General features: G+C 41.9%; 1 protein-coding gene across 1 annotated transcript in view; it reads right to left on the reverse strand.

Annotated features, from left to right (window-relative positions):
- The window catches only part of CWC22 (CWC22 spliceosome associated protein homolog), a 94,587-nt gene that overhangs the window by 49,876 nt on the left and 26,187 nt on the right, over positions 1-18,524 (reverse strand). Inside the window, exons 8-12 of the mRNA XM_056535070.1 lie at positions 17,730-17,865; positions 15,742-15,948; positions 6,978-7,040; positions 5,402-5,509; positions 1,495-1,576 (exon numbers count right to left, since the gene is read on the reverse strand). Coding sequence (XP_056391045.1) covers positions 1,495-1,576; positions 5,402-5,509; positions 6,978-7,040; positions 15,742-15,948; positions 17,730-17,865 — 596 coding nt within the window. The remainder of the gene's footprint in view (positions 1-1,494; positions 1,577-5,401; positions 5,510-6,977; positions 7,041-15,741; positions 15,949-17,729; positions 17,866-18,524) is intronic.

The following is an 18,524-nucleotide window of genomic DNA, read 5'->3' on the forward strand; positions in this document are numbered from 1 at the left end:
TATGTAAAAGTGCAGTGGTCAGTGTATAGAGCTGGCAGTAAGGTGGTAACTACTGCAAGGAAACTTATTATTACCAAATACATTTTGCAAAATCTGAAAATAGCCTTGCAGGAAAGAAGGTGCTGTTGAATCATTAGGGATTTTCGAATGAAATCAGATACATTTACTGCAAAAAAAGCACCGGTAGAGTTATAGGAACGGGTAGGCTCCATTAAGCATCTGTAGGTATAAGAACATTGGCATTTTGTAATGGTCACAAAAAGCCATTACACCAGCATTATTCTGATCCAGGCTTTTTGCCGATCACACATATTTGAAAGCCAGACATTATTTTTCCTTATGATTTTTTCCCTACTGCACTGCTGAAAAATAAATAGGAAAAATAGATGGTGCAAATCGGATGAAATTACCATATTACCATATTATTATCAGCAGGTAAAATTAGGCAGAATAAGGCTACCTGCCTAAAACAAGATTATGGATGTTCCAGCTTCTGTCTGAGCTTGTGTGTGGCTATAGAAACACAATGCTCAAAAATAATCAAATGACATGTTTTTTTTTATACCACAGGAGATTTAGTTAAATTAGCATAAAATATTTTGTCAACTCATTAGAATATCTATATTCGCCATAACTTACATAAATCTGTTGGCACAGCTGGATGTTTGCCAGGTGCAGCTGTATTGTTTTTTAGTTGTGTTTTTCAATGGCACCATTTTGGGGTAGTGGCAATTTATCGATTCATTTTTTAAATATTTTTTAAGGGGGTTGGAGAGGGATTGAAGCAAACAGCATTTCCACCATCACTTTAAACTTACCCCTTATTTTTTGCTGCACAGTAAACAGTGTACCCTTTATTCTATATGGGTTAGTATGAGTGCACCAATACCATATATGCATAGTTTCTGTTTTAGTTTTGATACTTTTGCACGATAAAACAAACAACAACAACAACAACAACAAAGACAACATTCTCAGAATATATATGCCTATGTCTTATATTTTCATGTAACCGTGGTTATTTGTTAATAAGAGATTTTTTTTGTAGGTGCTGATAACAATTGGATTGTCCTATTCATCACTTGTATGCTTATGTTAAGCACTTCGGAGAATGGAGGTGTTTAACATATGATTTTTACTTTTATTTATACTTTAACGTGAGTTACTTGCACACTTCTACCAACAAACTGTCAATTCTATCACTCTTACAGTTTGTGTTGGCAGACAGCAGCGTTCATACTTGTCAGCAATTGAATATGTCAGTAGGAAGAGAGTGCCCGAGGTGTCTGTTGTCAGCTATTCATAATGTGTTTCTGAACCAGGGGCTGCATGGTGCCTGTAGACAAACAAGTAGCCATCGAAGTAAGGTGGGGTGGGTTGGTTTTCACCAAGGGACTATTGAAGGAGTAGAACTTCAAAACACAAAAAAGAAATAATGCATTCAAATTATAACGCAAACATTCTCTGACCATGTAAATACTTATTTGTCTTTACCTTGACTGGATTGCAAGATAAATGGTCCGTCGAAACGCAACCAGGTTAATTTCAGTTTTGTCATGAATGGTTATCTTCTCTCCTGAAAATACATTACAAAGAATAAAGGATCAGCTAGAGGTCAAGCACCAACAACTTATCAGTGAAATAAAGTCCTGTTTTATCACTCGTCATCAAGGTATGTATGAACAGAGCTAGAGTCTCCTAGGACTGTATCCACCTTTTCCAGCCTACCGGAGCACCTGAGAGCTGAGCTAATTTATGCAGGCAATTGCCGAGCCGAGAAGTTTGTGACGAATCGAATCACTGTAACTTCGCTCATCTCTAAAAGCAGAGTTCAATATAAACCAACCAACTGCTCCTTTATGAGTCATGTATGAATTCATTATAATTAATACATTTTAATATGACTATAACTAATAATAAAACTATAATAAGACTAACTTTAATAATAAAACAGTTACTTAGGACATCTCCTATACAGAGTGACCTGAATAAACAGCTGCAGTGAAGCTAGACATAAATGTGGATGGAAAAACAAAGTTGACAAAGTTGAGGCAGACTGTGCAGTGAGCTCATCTTTCTTCCATATTACCTCAGTTCCTGTCTAAATTTATCTTCAAATAATCTCGGTGCCAGTCTGCATCACACGGGCATTCCCTATGCCACTTCCCTAACACCCATTCCAGACTGCCAGTCATCCACTTTATCAATCTCTAGCAGATCATTCATATTTATTTAGTCACAGCTCTTCTCGTACTATGTAAGATGAGTCCCCTAATGTTTACTTGCTATTTAATCCGTTTTTTAAATTTTCCACCATGTAGATACGACATGAATACTGATATATTTAAATTTATGTAGGAAATAGAATTATTGGTTGTCATTCTGTATATAAAAAGGTTATACAAATAACTAAACTGTTAACAGAATCTAAAAACACCATAAGACTTGAATACGTAATACATCTGTGTCTGTAAAATGGGTTTGCTAGGGGGAAAAAAAAAGTATATATGACGAAGGTAAAAATAGGTATAATCACCTACTCTAATCCCCCCGTGCCAACACTCATGGGCACCTGTCCTTTTGGCTACTTTCTGGCTGCCCATGATGGGGCGTCACTTGAAGTACTGCCACTACTAAGCCAACCACTGGCCTCAGAGAAGTTCCACTTCAATCAGTGATGGACTAAGCAGGGCAGTTCCTTCAGGGACATCAGCAACCAGAATGTAGCAGGAACCAGGAGTGTCAGTTTGGTGGCTGCGATAGTAGTGGTGAAAAGCAGTGTCCCCATACTAAAGTAAATGTCCACCTTTTCAACACGGTTGCTTTTAAGTCCAAAATTCTGCACATTAATTTCTTGTAATATCTTTACAGCATTCAGCACATTATTATTTACAGAGAGCTCAAAATCACCTGGATTGATATATAAATAAAAGACAGGTCTTTACTTTCAGGTGACATTTCAGCAAGGAGTGGTACTAATTCTGCCCTATATAACTTGTTTCCTGCATTTACTAGTAGTCCCCTCTGCAAACACCATTACTAATGATCAGTTGTCCCAGAGGTAGTGGATGGAAAGTAACTTTCATGATGTCTACCGCAAATACACACAGAAGAGAAGATCCTGCTTCCCCCCTATTTCTCTATAACACACCTTCAGAAGCAGCAGAGAGGACATAAAGCAGTGCTGTAAACTCAAAACTAGTGTAAGACATAACACTTACTATAGTAGAACCAGGAGGAGCATCTGTATGTGTCACTCTGCAACAGCTCCTTCCTACTCCTCCAGCACCCCCCCCCCCCACCTTAATGAACTACGACAGAAGTTACAGGAGTAGCGTAACACATTCTTCATCTGGGCCAGAGGCCACATGACCAAACAGGATAGTGGTTGGGCAAAACCAATTTTGGAATCAGTTGCATCTGAGTTGCAAGTTGCGCCTGGCATAGCAGCTGCCAAGCTGAATTAAATGTGGCTCAGCTGCAATACTACACACAATGTGTGGGCAGATGAAGCGGGTGGTGGTAGCACAGATTCCTATCCAGTTCTCACCTGCAGATCAGAAGCTCATACCTACAAGCATCACTAGGTCACCAAGTACTGTCAGTTTTTAAAGAAGTTGTCTGGTAAAAGACAACTTATCCGCTATCTCAGTGGTCGGACCCCCTGTGATCTCCAGAATGGGGCCCCAGCTCTCAGAGACAGTGGTGTTACCATTCACTGAAAGCAAGACAGTATCTTGAAGTATTATATTACAAAGCTGCATATCTTACACTTATCTATACTATATTACACATTCTTATTGACACGAATCTCAGGAAATGTATTTTGGGTTTCTTGGAAAATTTTGATCTATATGATTTTACCTTAACAGGGGTTCAGGATAGAATTCATAAAGAGTGTAAAACCCTGGCCTCCAGATAGATACAATCAGCTACCCTACTTTATCAGAGTTTGCCTTTAAAATGAATACTGTATTTACAAAGTCATTACAAAGTCAAAGTGGTTCTGAAAAATACATCCCTTATATGGCGCTGTGAATGGAAAAGAATTATGAGAAATTATGGCTCTTAGAAGGCTGAGTAAAAAAACGAAAATGCAAAAATGAATATTGGCATCGTATGTAAGGAGTTAAAAGGACATCTGCAGCACAGGATAGGGGATGTCTGATCACAGGGGGGGGGGGGCCCCCGACAGCTGGGACCCCCCCCCCCCCCCCCCCCCCGCGATCTCACAAACTGGGCCCCCGCATGGCCACGATGGGTGCCAGCTAATGCACGTAGCATCGACCTCACTGAGGTCGAAGGTACACCCCCTCCCCATCCAGCTCTATGGGAGAGGCGGGGAGGCATGAACACTGCATCCCGTCCTCTCCCATAGAACTACATAGAGGAGACGTGCAGGAGATTGTGGGGGGTCCGAGCGTTCAGACCCCACGCGATCAAATACTTATCCTGTTGTTTTTGCTATATATTTCCTTTAAACGTAAAGGTTCTCTCTTATTGTACTTATTTTGTACTTAAACTGATAAACTTAATAAAAATTTGATTAAATCAAAAGTGTAGCTGTCTTTCTAGGATAACATGCCCGGTGTGTGTACATGGGAAGTACCACTGTTTTTGGCCATCATATAAATTGTATATGGTAATTTTCATGAGATTTGTGCTCTGCATGCTTCATTTGTAATTTTCAGTAGTCCCTGAGCCAGTAGATGGAGCCTAACAACTACAATGTCAGCCATATACTGCACAGAATAGGCCATCCCTTTCATCTACATCTCTATACACACCCTAAGAAACCGCAGCTTGGAAGGCATTTTAAAGCACAATCACACAATCTAGGATGTGAATTTAGCCCTGGGGTTAGATCCTCTATTTACATGTCTATCTGCAGCTTCTGGTCTCTCCAGTTACTCCCCCCCCCTCCCATCTTCCTCCTCATCCCTCCCCTCTCCATAGACTTGTATTGCTTGTAATTTGAGTGAGTAACAGGTTAGTCCTGTGAACACGAAAAGAAACTGAGCAGACTATGACCAGAATATGGGCCCATTCACACTGCCCACTTTGCATGCAGAATTCAGCTGTGGAAAATCTGTTGCATTGTTTCCGATGGGATTCTGCTAGACTATTCCCACTATGGAATTTCCAGATCCCAGACATGTAATTTCTTTTTTGGTGGAATCTACTCTAAAATGCATTGCCGTGCATGGAGATGACGCATTTCCAAAGCGGTCTTACTGCAGGCTTGTTCTGCTGCTCACTGAATCTGGTAGTGTGAACTTTTTACTGAAAGTATATATTACAAGGCTTCTTATATTTACATGCACTATTGATTTCTACAAAGTTTGTTGAAACGATGATACCCAAAAAAGACTATGTAAACGTATCTGATAAATGAACAAACCTTCCTCGCCAGCTTCCTTTTCATTCTCTTCATCGTCATCATCATCACTGTCATCATCACTTCCCCCCTCTTCTCCTTCTGAATCGCTGTCACCTTCATCCAGAATTTCTTGAATCAAACAAAAAGTTACATCAAATAAAAGTAATCTAAAAATGATGCAGCGTAATAAGCAAATCACAAATTCTTCCGTAATTAAACAAATAAATGCAGGGATGTGGAATTCCTATTGCCCGACGCCCTGGGCATACAGTGCCGGGCAAGTGAATTTTTCAGGTCCTTAGTCCTGCTTCGGGCAAGCAGGGTCGGACCTGAAAGCCCCCGACAAGCACGGCGGCGCTCACAGGGGAGTATGGAGCATGCTCCTGACTCCTGCCCACTCCATACTCTGCAGCCCCCGGCTATTTTCAGTAGCTGGGAGCCATCGCTAATAGCCAGCATGCGGTGATTGCCGTGGCTGGCTATTAACCCTTTAGATTGCTGCTGTCAAAGCTGACAGCGTCATCTAAAAGGGACATGTAAATGATACGTGCGCTATTGTAAGAAATCTTAAAATATAACATTATGTATCCCAATCGAAAAATTACGTAAATGTTAAAAAAAATACCAAATATCCCATAAAAAAAAAAGGTAAAAGCGATTAAAAAGTCAGATCAATACCAAAATGGTACCAATACAAAAAAGCCTTGCATGTGAAAAAAAAAAAAAAAAAAAAAAAAAAAAAAAAAAAAGCTACAGGGGTCACAAAAAGGCAATTAAAAAATTTTGAAAAGGTTCAGAGTTGTGTTTTTTAATTAGTAAAACAAGACAGAAACTATACAAATCTGGTATTGCTGTAATCAGGCCGACTTAAAGTACCAAAATAACATGTCAGCTCAACCACAAGGTAAATGGTGTAGAAAAGAAAATCACCAAATTTGTTCACTTCAATATTTTTTTGTTTTTGTTTCGGAGCATATGTTATGTTATACAATAAAAAAAGGTATCATTATAGTAGTTATATATAAATATTATAGGGAAAGAAGGAAAAAAAAAAAAAAAATGTAAAAGCGAAAATTGCCCAGGACAAGTAGATCGTCATGAAGGACAAGTAGATTTTGATCCATTTTAGTCCCGTGGACAAGTAGTTTTTTTAATACATTTCCACACCCCTGTAAATGATACTAAATACTAATTAAAGTAACGGAAGTGGGCAGAGTATTAGGACCCTCACTGGCAATAGGTTACGGCATTTTTTTTTTTAAAACAAGTATTTTTCTACCCTGACCGTTAATACATTCTTTCTAGAGACCTAATGTCATTGCTGGCTTCAGCTTTAGAATTATTACACACATTGCAGCAACGACAACTAAATCAAACTGGAGCTTTATTAAAAACATTTTACGAATTTCCATTGTAAGTATGTATATGAATCTTAACAGCTAGAGCGAAAAATACAACATGACTAGTCCCGTAGATCTTTATGACAGACAGTTCTCTTATTACCTTACATCTGGGCAACTTTATTTTCTCATAAAGATTGTACTGCACCCAAACCTATGTATTCTATAACACAATCTAACAATGTTATTGTACATACCTTTTTTAATGGTCTTATACTTCTCTTCATTTTCAAGGAAATTGGGGTCCATCTTGAAGACATCTGAAAAAATGTTGTCAAGGAATTACTAAATCAAGAGATTTAATGTAAAAAACATATACAAACCTAGACATGCACACTAAAGTTATCAACTTCTGGGCAAATGTTTTGATTGGTTGGGGTCTCCATGCAGAGACACTCAACAAAACATTAAAACATCAGCTCGCTTCTCCCTGCTTATCCTAATGATTGTTGGGGGCCTTAACACCTTAAGGACCATGGACGTGTACACACGTCCAGGCTGAATGCACGTTCAGCCATTAGGACGTGTATACTCGTCCATGGCCCTTGTGGGTGCTGCCCAGTGCACCCATGAGATCGCAGCAGGGACTCGGCTGTAACACACAGTCAGGACCCTGCCGCAATGCCATGACTGAAGTAAACTTCAGTCTCGGCATTTTAACTCTTAAAGCCGCGGTCGGAAATGACCGCTGGCTGTAAGTGTTATGACAGAGGGAGGGAGCTCCCTCTGTCTTCCCTGCAGCACCTCGCAGCGCGATCGTGAGGTGCTGGGTGAAATCCCTGGCGGGCGGGGACCTGCGTTACTGCCGGGAAAGAAGAAAACTTTGGTCCCGGCAGTTTAACCCTTACAGCCGCGGTCAGAAGCGACCGCGAGCTGTAAGGAGTTTTGACAGAGGGAGGGGGCTCCCTCTGTCTCTCTCCTGTAGCATCCCGCAACTATCGCGGGGTGCTGCTGCTTACCTGGGCAGCCGGGGGTCTTTACTAGGACTCCCAGGTCTGCCCCGGTTATTGCCTGACAGGACGTGCCTGAGGCAAGCCCTGATATGCTGCCTGCTAGTGTAAAACTGGCAGACAGCATATAACTGCAATGCTTTGGAATACTAAGTACTAAGTTGGGGCGCGTCCTCCTGGTCCTGCGCTCCTCTGCCTCTATGGTTGTAGGCACGTGACGTCACTGACGTCCCATGCGTACAACCATAGAGACGGAGGACTGGAACGAAGGAGGATCGCGCCGCCGGGGAATGGTAAGTAACCGGCGGACATCCTTAGGTCCCGAAAAGATTTTTCGAGACACAGGGATGTCCAGCATAGGAATACCTATGATTATCTGCCCGGGCCGGCTCCTGTGTGTGGCTGCTGGCGGGGGACGGCCAGAGCAGCTAAAAACTAATACTGTATACTAAAAACCAGGGGGCCTCCAGCTGTTGTAAAACTACAACTCCCAGCATGCCCGGACAGCCTTTGCCGTGCTGGGAGTTGTAGTTTCACAACAGCTGGAGGCACCCTGGTTTTTAGTACACAGTATTAGTTTTTACTTGCTCTGGCCGGCCCCCGCCTGCAGCCACACACGGGAGCCGGCCTGGGCAGATAATCAGAAGTTTTCCTATCCCGGACCTCAATACCCGGCGTATAAGACGACCCCCTACTTTTCAGAAGAAAATTCGGGGTTAAAAAGTCGTCTTATACGCCAGGATATACGGTACTTTCATTTAAAACACGTTTCACTATACGCATGTTTATTCCCTTTTTGTGTATTGGAACTAAACCAAAAAAGGAGGAAAAATGCTAATTGAACATAATGTCACACCAAACCCCAAAAATGGGCTGGCCAAAATTATTGGCACCCTTAACTTAATATTTGGTTGCACACCCTTTGGAAAAAATTACTGAAATCAGTCGCTTCCTATAACCATCAATAAGCTTCTTACACCTCTCAGCCGGAATGTTAGACCACTCTTCCTTTGCAAACTGCTCCAGGTCTCTCTTATTGGAAGGCGCCTTTTCCCAAGATCAATTTTAAGATCTCTCCACAGATGTTCAATGGGATTTAGATCTGGACTCATTGCTGCCACTTCATAACTCTCCAGTGCTTTGTTGCCATCCATTTCTGGGTGCTTTTTGACGTATGTTTGGGCCCATTGTCCTGCTGAAAGACCCAAGCTCTCGCACGCAAACCCAGCTTTCTGACATTGGGCTGTACAGTGCAACCTAAAATCCATTGGTAATCCTCAGATTTCATGATGCCTTGCACACATTCAAGGCATCCAGAGACAGCAAAACAACCTCAAAACATCATTGAACCTCCACCATATTTCACCATAGGTACTGTGTTCTTTTCTTTGTAGGCCTCATTCCATTTTTGGTAAACAGTAGAATGATGTGCTTTACCAAAAAGCTCTATCATGGTCTCATCTGTCCACAAGACGTTTTCCCAGAAGGAGTTTGGCTTACTCAAGTTCATTTTGGCAAAATGTAGTCTTGCTTTTTAATGTCTCTGTGCCAGCAGTGGGAACTCCTGGGTCTCATGCCATAGCATTTCATTTAAATGTCGATGGATAGTTTGCGCTGACACTGACACTCCCTGAGTTTGCAGGACAAGCATGAATATCTTTGGAACTTGTTTGGGGCTGCTTATCCACCATCCGGACTATCCTGCATTGACACCTTTCATACATTTTTCTCTTCCGTCCATGACCAGGGAGATTAGCTACAGTGCTATGGGTTCTCAAGTCCTCAGACTGTTCTCTTCTCCTTTTTCTGTTGTACATGCTTAGTGTGGCACACACAGACACACAATGCAAAGACTAAGTGAACTTCTCTCCTTTTTATCTGTTTTCAGGTGTGATTTTTATATTGCTCACACCTTTTACTTGTCCCAGGCGAGTTTAAAGGAGCATCACATGTTTGAAACAATCTTATTTTTCCACAATTTTGAAAAGGTGCCAGATCATTTTTGGAGTTTGGTGACATTATGTCCAATTTGCTTTTTTTCCCCTCCCTTTTTGGTTTAGTTCCAATACATACAAAGGGAATAAACATGTGTATAGCAAAACGTGTTACTTAAAAGGAGAACTGCGGGATTGAAAAATGTATCCCCTATCCTAAGGATAGGGGATAAGTTTCCGATCGCGGGGGGTATGACCTCTGGGGCCCCCTCGTGATCTCCCGTACGGGGCCTCAGCTCTCTGGTTAGAGAGGGCGTGTTGACCACCGCACGAAACAGTGGCCAACACGCCCCCTCCATACACTGCTATGGGAGAGCCGGAAATTGCCGAAGGCAGCGCTCCGGCTCTCCCATAGCAGTAAATGGAGGGCACATGTCAGCCGCCGCCTCGTGCGGTGGTCAACACGCGCTCTCTATGCAGAGAGCCGTGGCCCCGTACGGGAGATTGTGGGGGGCCCCAGAGGTCGGACCCCCCGCGATCTGAAACTTATCCCCTATCCTTAGGATACGGGATAACATTTTCAATCCCGTAGTTCTCCTTTAATTTTCCTGAGAAACTTCAGGGGTGCCAACATTTACGGCAATGACTGTAGTTGTGTAGTTCTTTCCAGTCAGATCACAGTGCTCTCTGCAGCCACCTCTATCTATGTTAGGAACTGTCCAGAGCAGGAGAGGTTTGCTATGGGGATGTGCTCCTACTCTGGACAGTTTCTGACATGGACAGAGGTGTCAGCAGAGAGCACTGTGGTCAGACTGGAATAAAACGACACAACTTCCTCTGGAGTATACAGCAGCTTATAAGTACTTACAACTTACTTATAAGTAATTTACAACTCTAACACTTTCTATCATCAGCTGATTTAAAAAAGATTTTTTTTTTTCCCACAGGAGTACTTTAAACACTGAGATCATGAACAAACTATTTTTTTTATAAATGACAAGGACACCGACATGGACCAGAAAGCTGGGTAATTTTACACAGTTACATTGTTATATCATACAGAAAATTATCAAATATAAAAATAAATGAATAATAATCAGAATAATTACAGCTGTAATAATAATTAAAATATATTATACATAAAGCAGGTAAGGGAAATGCAGTGTCCTAGGGCCTTATTCACACCACAATTTGTGCCTCCAAGGCACTGTAAGATTGGAAAAATGTCAAGATGGCATGCTAAAGTGTTGGTGCTTTGACAGACACAAGCCCCATTCTTTTCAATGGCCCAAGCATAGTTAGTTAGCTAGTGAGTACATTTTGGTCATTACCCGAGCATATACAAGTTTTGGCTTGGACTGAGAACTGTGGATTGCAACAATTTTGAGTCCAAAACAGCACTGATACATTGGGAAAATGACCTAAGTGTAGTCACTAGCTGACTATGCACGGACCACTGAAATAAAGTGTGAAGATGAAATGGCACACACTGTACCTGTTATGGTTGTGCCCCAAACAAATGGCAGCAGTATTGACAATTGCTAGTTTAATATATATCTGAAGTCACTCTGAAGATTAATATTACGGAGAGGTAGAAAAATGGTTCCCTGGATAAAGGCGCTTCTCCCAAGGTGTATAAGTAGTTCATTTTATTGGTAAGGCAATGTGTTTCAATCCTGGACCAGGATCTTAATGCATTGCTTTACCAATAAAATTAACTACTTATACACCTCGGGAGAAGTTCCTTTATCTAGGGAACCATTTTCCCTTTTTCTACCTCTCCATTGCATACACCAGATTGACTGCTGTTCATCTGGAATCACCCTGTGGCGGCTCGCCTATTTTCATTGTCCACACGCAATTGTACGTCTTGTGCTCTAAGCGCAACACCTAAGAGTAAGAAGCCCCGCTTTATACCACTTTTCTAGCATTCCATAGCAGTCCTCACGAAGGGCGCACCCTGGTCCTTTTTTTATTTTTATTTCTCCGTTCAGATTAATATTATGAACTCAAAGTTTTTATTAATAGACTTCTCTTCCTGGAAAGACTCAACACTGGCAAAAATTGGAAAACGAATCACTAGCTTAAAAGTGAATCCCCAAACCACCGCCCAGCGATTTTCATCTGCTGCTGCAGAGCGTTTCCAAAAGCAAGTCTCACGAGAGATTATCAATAGACTCTCATAACTTAATCACATATTTCTTTTATTTTCAAAGAACAACTGAATGTCTCAAACCATACCCCGACCCAATGGAGTGGATCTTATTACGACATTACATTGCATTGAGATCCACTTCATTGGTCTCTGGTATGGTTTAAGACATTCTAGTGTACTTTGAAAATAAAAGGAATATGCAATGAGGTCATGCGAGTCTATTGATGATCTCCTGGGAGGCATGCGCCTGTGAACGCTCTGCTGCAGCAGCTGACAACCACTAAGGGATGTTTTGGCAGTCCCTGCTGTGGTAGACTTCACCCATCCATGTATTACAAGAACTGCTATTTAATTCAATAGCTGTAGGAAAGATGTAATCATATTTTCTGTTAGGGCCCAGCAGAAATAAGTAGCTAACAGTAATTTCCCCTGACAAAATCATCCAATTATCATCCATCATATATTTAAAGGGTTAAATTGTGATGAGACATAATACATTTGTAATAAATAACACAATACTTTTGTAGTTACATTTATGTGCTTCCTGTTATGGCCAATCTACGTCAACACATTATACAATCATTGTGATTTTAAGGGGGATCCCGCCCATAGACATCTTACCACCTATCCAAAGTATTGGGGATAAGATGTCTGATCGCGGGAGTCCCGCCGCCGCTGCGACCCCCCCCCCCCCCCCCTCATGATCTCCGTGCAGTACCCAGCATTCTGTGACGAGTGCTGCTACAGTCTCTAAATCGCTGGGTTTCTGGGGACTGGAGACATGACGTCACACCACACCCCCCTCATGATGTCACGCCCCCTCCATTCATGTCTATGGTAGGGGGCATGACAGCGATCAGAAATCCCCTATCCTTTGGATGTCTATGGGCGGAATACCCCTTTAAAAAAATAAAAATAAAAAAATAAACTATGTTCTGTTCCATGCGCACAGCAACACTCCAAGAAATGCTACTCTGCAAGGGACCTTGGTTCCACTTATTTTTAGGCACACCATATCGGTCATTTTAGGCAAATGACATATGGTGTAGTATTAGAATATACCATAACATTGTAGTTCAGAAACTTGCCAACTACAATGTTATGGTATATTCTAATACTACACCATATCGGTCATTTGACAATGGAATTACCCTTTAAAGCGGTATTCCGGCTTTATCCAAAGGATAGGGGATAAGATGTACGATCGCAGGGGTCCCGCCGCTGGGGACCCCCGCGATCTCTGTGCAGCCCCAAGCATTCTGTGCAGGGCTCTGCCTCCGACACAGTAACCTGACAACACGGCCACGCCCCTTCCGTTCACGTCTATTGGAGGGGGGCATGACGGCCAGGTGCTGCATCGAGATCGCAGGGGTCCCCAGAGACAGGACCCCTGCGATCATACATCTTACCCCTTAATTTGGGGGGAGGGGGTCAAAACACTGGATCCCCCACCATTACCAGCACAAATCAGCCTCCCCCTCGTTGTAGAAACAGATTAGAAATAAACCTACATGTTACAGTATCTGGTGAGTATAATAAAAATCTAAACGATACATTCCTTTAAAGTGGTAGCCACCCCCTTCAGGTCAAGAACCTGAATCTTTCCCCACTGAGAAGTAAAAGATTTGACAGTCTAAGACCTTATTAGCATAGCTAATAAAAACTAAAGGCACCAACAGCTAAAGAACAAGGGCATAACCAAAAACCCAAAAAGAGAAAAACCAAAAGCAAAGTGCTTAAAGGGGTATCATAAGATTTTTTTTTCCCACAATGCCAAGTTATAATACACTACTCAAAAAAATAAAGGGAACATCCTAGATCTGAATGAATGAACTAATTGTATGAAATACTTTTGTCTTTACATAGTTGAATGTTCTGACAACAAAATCACACAAAAATTATGGAAATCAAATTTATTAACCCATGGAGGTCTGGATATGGCGTCACATTCAAAATCAAATTGGAAAACCACACTACAGGCTACAGGCTGATATTTGAAGTAATGTCCTTAAAACAAATCAAAATGAGGCTCAGTAGTGTGTGTGGCCTCCATGTGCCCGTATGACCACCCTACAATGCCTGGGCATGCTCCTGATGAGGTGGTGGATGGTCTCCTGAGGAATGTCCTCCGAAACCAGGACTAAAGCATCCACCACTTCCAGGACAGTAATGCAACGTGGCATTGGTGGATGGAGCGAGACATAATGTCCCAGATTGCTCAAAATTATTAAGGTCTGCTGAACAGGCGGGCCAGCCGCACCAGCATATGGTCTCACAAGGGATCTGAGGATCTCATCTTGGTACCTAATGGCAGTTAGGCTACCTATGGCAAGCATATGGAGGGTTGTGCGGCCCCCCAAAGAAATGCCACCCCACACCATTACTGACCCACCGCCAAACCGGTCATGTTAGAGGATGTTGCTGGCAACAGAACGTTCTCCACGGCATCTCCAAACTCTGTCACATGTGCTCAGTGTGAACCTGCTTTCATCTATGAAGAGCACAGGGTACCAGTGGCGAGTTTGCCAATCTTGGCGTTCTCTGGCAAATGCCAAACATCCTGCACGGTGTCGGGCTGTAAGCACAACCCCCCACCTGTGGACGTCGGCCCTCATACCACCCTCACGGAGTCTGTTTCTGACCGTTTGAGTGGACACATGCACATTTGTGGCCTGCTCGTTTCCTAATGTACTGGCCTGTCTCCTGTCTCCATGCTCTGGAAACTACGCTGGATGAGCTGCACTATCTAAGCCACTTGTGTGGGTTGTAGACTCCATCTCATGCTACCACGCGAGTGAAAGCACCGCCAGCATTCAAAAGTGACCAAAACATCAGACAGAAAGCATAGGAACTGAAAGTGGTCTGTGGTCACCACCTGCAGAACCACTCCTTTATCGGGGGTGCCTTGCTAATTGCCTATAATTGCCACCTGTTGTCTGTTCCATTTGCACAACAGCATGTGAAACTGATTGTCAATCAGTGTTGCTTCCTGAGTGGACAGTATCATTTCATAGAAGTGTGATTGACCTCGAGTTACATTGTGTTGTTTACGTGTTCCCTTTATTGTTTTGAGCAGTGTACATGCTTCTATTGCCTCTGTGCAACATTTTGTCCTGTTTTCATATACAGGACCCATGCCCTGAAGTGCAGTAATGCAAGTCTTTATTTTACTGTTGTTTCTGAGCTTTCCTAGGATTCCATTTGGCCAGAGTCAACAGGTCATAAGTCACATGGTTTCCAGGGTGCGTGACTATGCTGCAGTGGGAGGGTGGACAACATTACTTCAGTAAATCCCTTACACCTTGCTATCCACATAGCTACGCCCCCTGCAGACCATATGACAAACGGCATGTGGTCTCTCGCTATACTAAATGAAAACCGAACAAAGCAGGGCACAGAGGTAACAGCATATATCACAGTATTATAACTTGGAATAATAGGCTCAAACGCTGAAGAATAAAAACAAAATGATGGAATACCCATTTAAAGCACCAAGAAAGATTTAGTGAGCTTGAAGAAAAAAATAATAATACCAAAAAAAAAAACAAAAAAAAAACCATAACAATTACACAAAAAAATACATATATTTGTTTTTTTAAATGTGAATGAGAAAGTCATATGACAGGAAAGCATTGCGTATACACAAGGGAGCTTAAACAGTAGATTGAATGATTGCTGTATTCTGGTGTTATTGAAGAAGTTTTTGACTATTGCATAGAAAAAGCACATGAGATTTGAAACAGAAAAGTTATCATAAAAATAAATAAAAATACTTCTCTGGAATGAGATCTCTCTGTACGACTGAATAATCTTGATTTATGCCGCAAACAAACATTTTGCAGGGAGTCTATTTGCAGGAAAGTCAATTTCCAGCTGCCACAGACTTTCATCAGTGAGTGATCTATGTAATGCTAAGACTTACTAAGAACATCTTCTGGATTATAATCATCTTCCAGTGGAAGCATGTGTGTAAACTGATCATCTTCCTCTACCAGATCCAGCCCTTCTGGGATAACCGGGTGATCTTTAAAGCCATCCTTTCTTACAGCAAACATGACTTCAATCATGTACTGGACACGTTTGTCTATTTCCGACTCATGAAGAATGTTTCGAAGACGCTCAAATATAGCTACAGGGAAGAAGAAAACAGCACTGAACAGCAGAGAAAATGAATAATTGGAGAATAAAAATCACCCATGGAAGAATAACCTTCAAATTGTCCTCCTCCTGCCCACTGCTAATGTCAGCCATAACAACGCCCTGAATGTAATCACTCAGACCTCCATGAGCTCCGAACTAAACATCTGACAAGCAATATGGGGAGATACTGTTGCTACAAATAAGGCAGGTTAGCCATTAAAAGGGGCTGCCTGAGGGTAAAAAAATAATATATGAGGGTGATGTAAAAATAATAAAACTATACTCCCCTACCCCAACTCCCTACAGTTACTGCACAGACACTCCCAGTCCCTGATTGCCACCACTATTTTCTGGCGATGCATTGTCCCACTCAAAAATGTCCTGCTAAGACAATCACCATCTGAGGTGGGACTATGGTAAGGCCAGCGATTGGCTGAGCAGGACAGCTCCCGTGGGGGTAATGAGTCATCAAGAACCACAAGGTAGCAGCGATAAGCAAGGACCAAAAGCATTGGCATGGCACCTGCTAGGGCATTGGGAAGGTGAGCATAGACTTTTACACTACCCACAAGAATACAGAATTATTTTTTTGCCCTTTAATAACCTCTCGAATAGGGAATCTCAGCAGTTTTAAGCCATTAAACTGCCTTAAGTCCTAAATATAGCCATTAGGAAGGGAAAAGGATCCATACTTGTGCTCATTCTTGGTCATGCAGCATACATCAATGTCCCAGTCACCGTTTCCTGAAATTCCCTGAAGTATCCACTCATGCACATATTAAGAGCATCCCCCACCCCACCTACTAGCTATGATTGACAATCCTGGAGTCCAGTCAGAAAACCGCTAAAGCTGTCATTCATAGCTGGCAGGAGGGGGCTGAGGTGGCTCACATTGCAGGGAAAATGCTGCACAGAAGGAGAAGATCCCACCTCTTTGACACATCAGGAGTTGGCAACAAGGACATTAAAAAGCAATTTGGCCATACAAGCTGCATGATCACAGGTGTGGCATCTGCCCTTCTTCCTGGCTATTTGGTGCTGTTCACTGCTTTCATATTTCCATCAAAGGAAAAAAAAAAAGAAGCTTTGAAACAGCCTGTTTATTTCTATATGGGGCAAAGTATAAAACTAGGCTTACTTCAGCTCTTTAGCGCCTCTTTATTAAAAAAATATATAACCTTGCGATCACTAAAACCTCTGTCGTGCAGTGTAGTAGTATATAAGCATGCACTAATGGGAAGAGAAGAGCAGTAAGAAGTGTATTGCGAGCCTGCATGCTTGTAGACACAGTGACCAGGTGAAATCTGGTCACATGGCAGATATTGAAAATAGGGGAGATTTATCAAAACCTATGCAGAGGAAAAGTTGCCAAGTTGCCCATAGCAACCAATCAGATCACTTCTTTCATTTTTAAATAACCTCTAAAAAATGAAAGAAGCGATCTTATTGGTTGCTATGAGCAACTGGTCAACTTTTCCTCTGGACAGGTTTTGATAAATCTCCCCCAATGAATAGCTCCTAAATTAGCCTTTGGCTGTCAGGGCCTGCTGAGAATTGTAGTTTTGCAACAGCTGGAGGCACGCTGGTCGGGAAACACTGAATAATGTATTCAATGACTTTGGTGGTAGTTATTCGCTGTGATCTTGGTGTCTCCAGCAAAGAAAAACAGCACCTTATTCAGGCTAAAGTTCACCTCTTTCCAAACATTAAAATTAATGAGGAAAGTTAAGTACCCTCAAACAGCAAAGAGACTACACAGCAAACACTTACCATTAATACCTCTGGGTGTTACTTGAGTTAGCTTAAGCCCACATTCCTTTAAAAAACCAATAGCAACTTCAACGCTGTCATCTGTAGGTCTTTCCAACAGCAACGTCAGCATTTCTAGTGCCAGCACCTCATGGGCCTAAAGCAATAAAGAGCAGAGACAGGTCTTCACTTTTGCAGAATGGACAACTTCTCGGCAGCAAACGTCATAACCACAGATAAAATGTAATATAATGTGATGTATTTCCTGAAAAATGCTGTATCCAAATAAGTGTGTAGCATTCATGGTTATTTAGATACAGGGTTTTACAGAAAATACTATTACATTAATTTATAAAAATGCTAATTGTCGATTTAGTGGGAACTTCGAAAGAGTATTCCAGAGAGTGTTACAGATTAGTAAATCATTTTTAATTTAAAAAATTAAAGCCTTCTGGGATTTAGCTGCTAAATGCTCAGGGAAAGTCATGTAGTTTTTTTTCCAATTCGCCACAATGCTCTCTGCTGCCACCTTTGTTTGTGTCAGGAACTGTTAAAGGGGTATTCCGGGAATTTTTTTATTTGACTATGCTACAGGGGCTGTAAAGTTAGTGTAGTTCATAATATAATGTCTTTTCCTGTGTGTGACGGTTTTCTCACAATTCTTATGTGATTTTCATTCCAATATTTATTTTTAACAGCATACAAAATTACTGCCGAGACCTGACTCACTAGTCAGCTGATGACAGGGAGCCTGTCTGCTTCAATGGGTGAAGAGAGCAATCTGCAAGTAATGCAACAGCTGGAGGCACACTGATT

This window comes from Hyla sarda, chromosome 8 (genome assembly GCF_029499605.1).
Source record: "Hyla sarda isolate aHylSar1 chromosome 8, aHylSar1.hap1, whole genome shotgun sequence".
Classification (NCBI taxonomy): Eukaryota; Metazoa; Chordata; class Amphibia; order Anura; family Hylidae; genus Hyla; species Hyla sarda.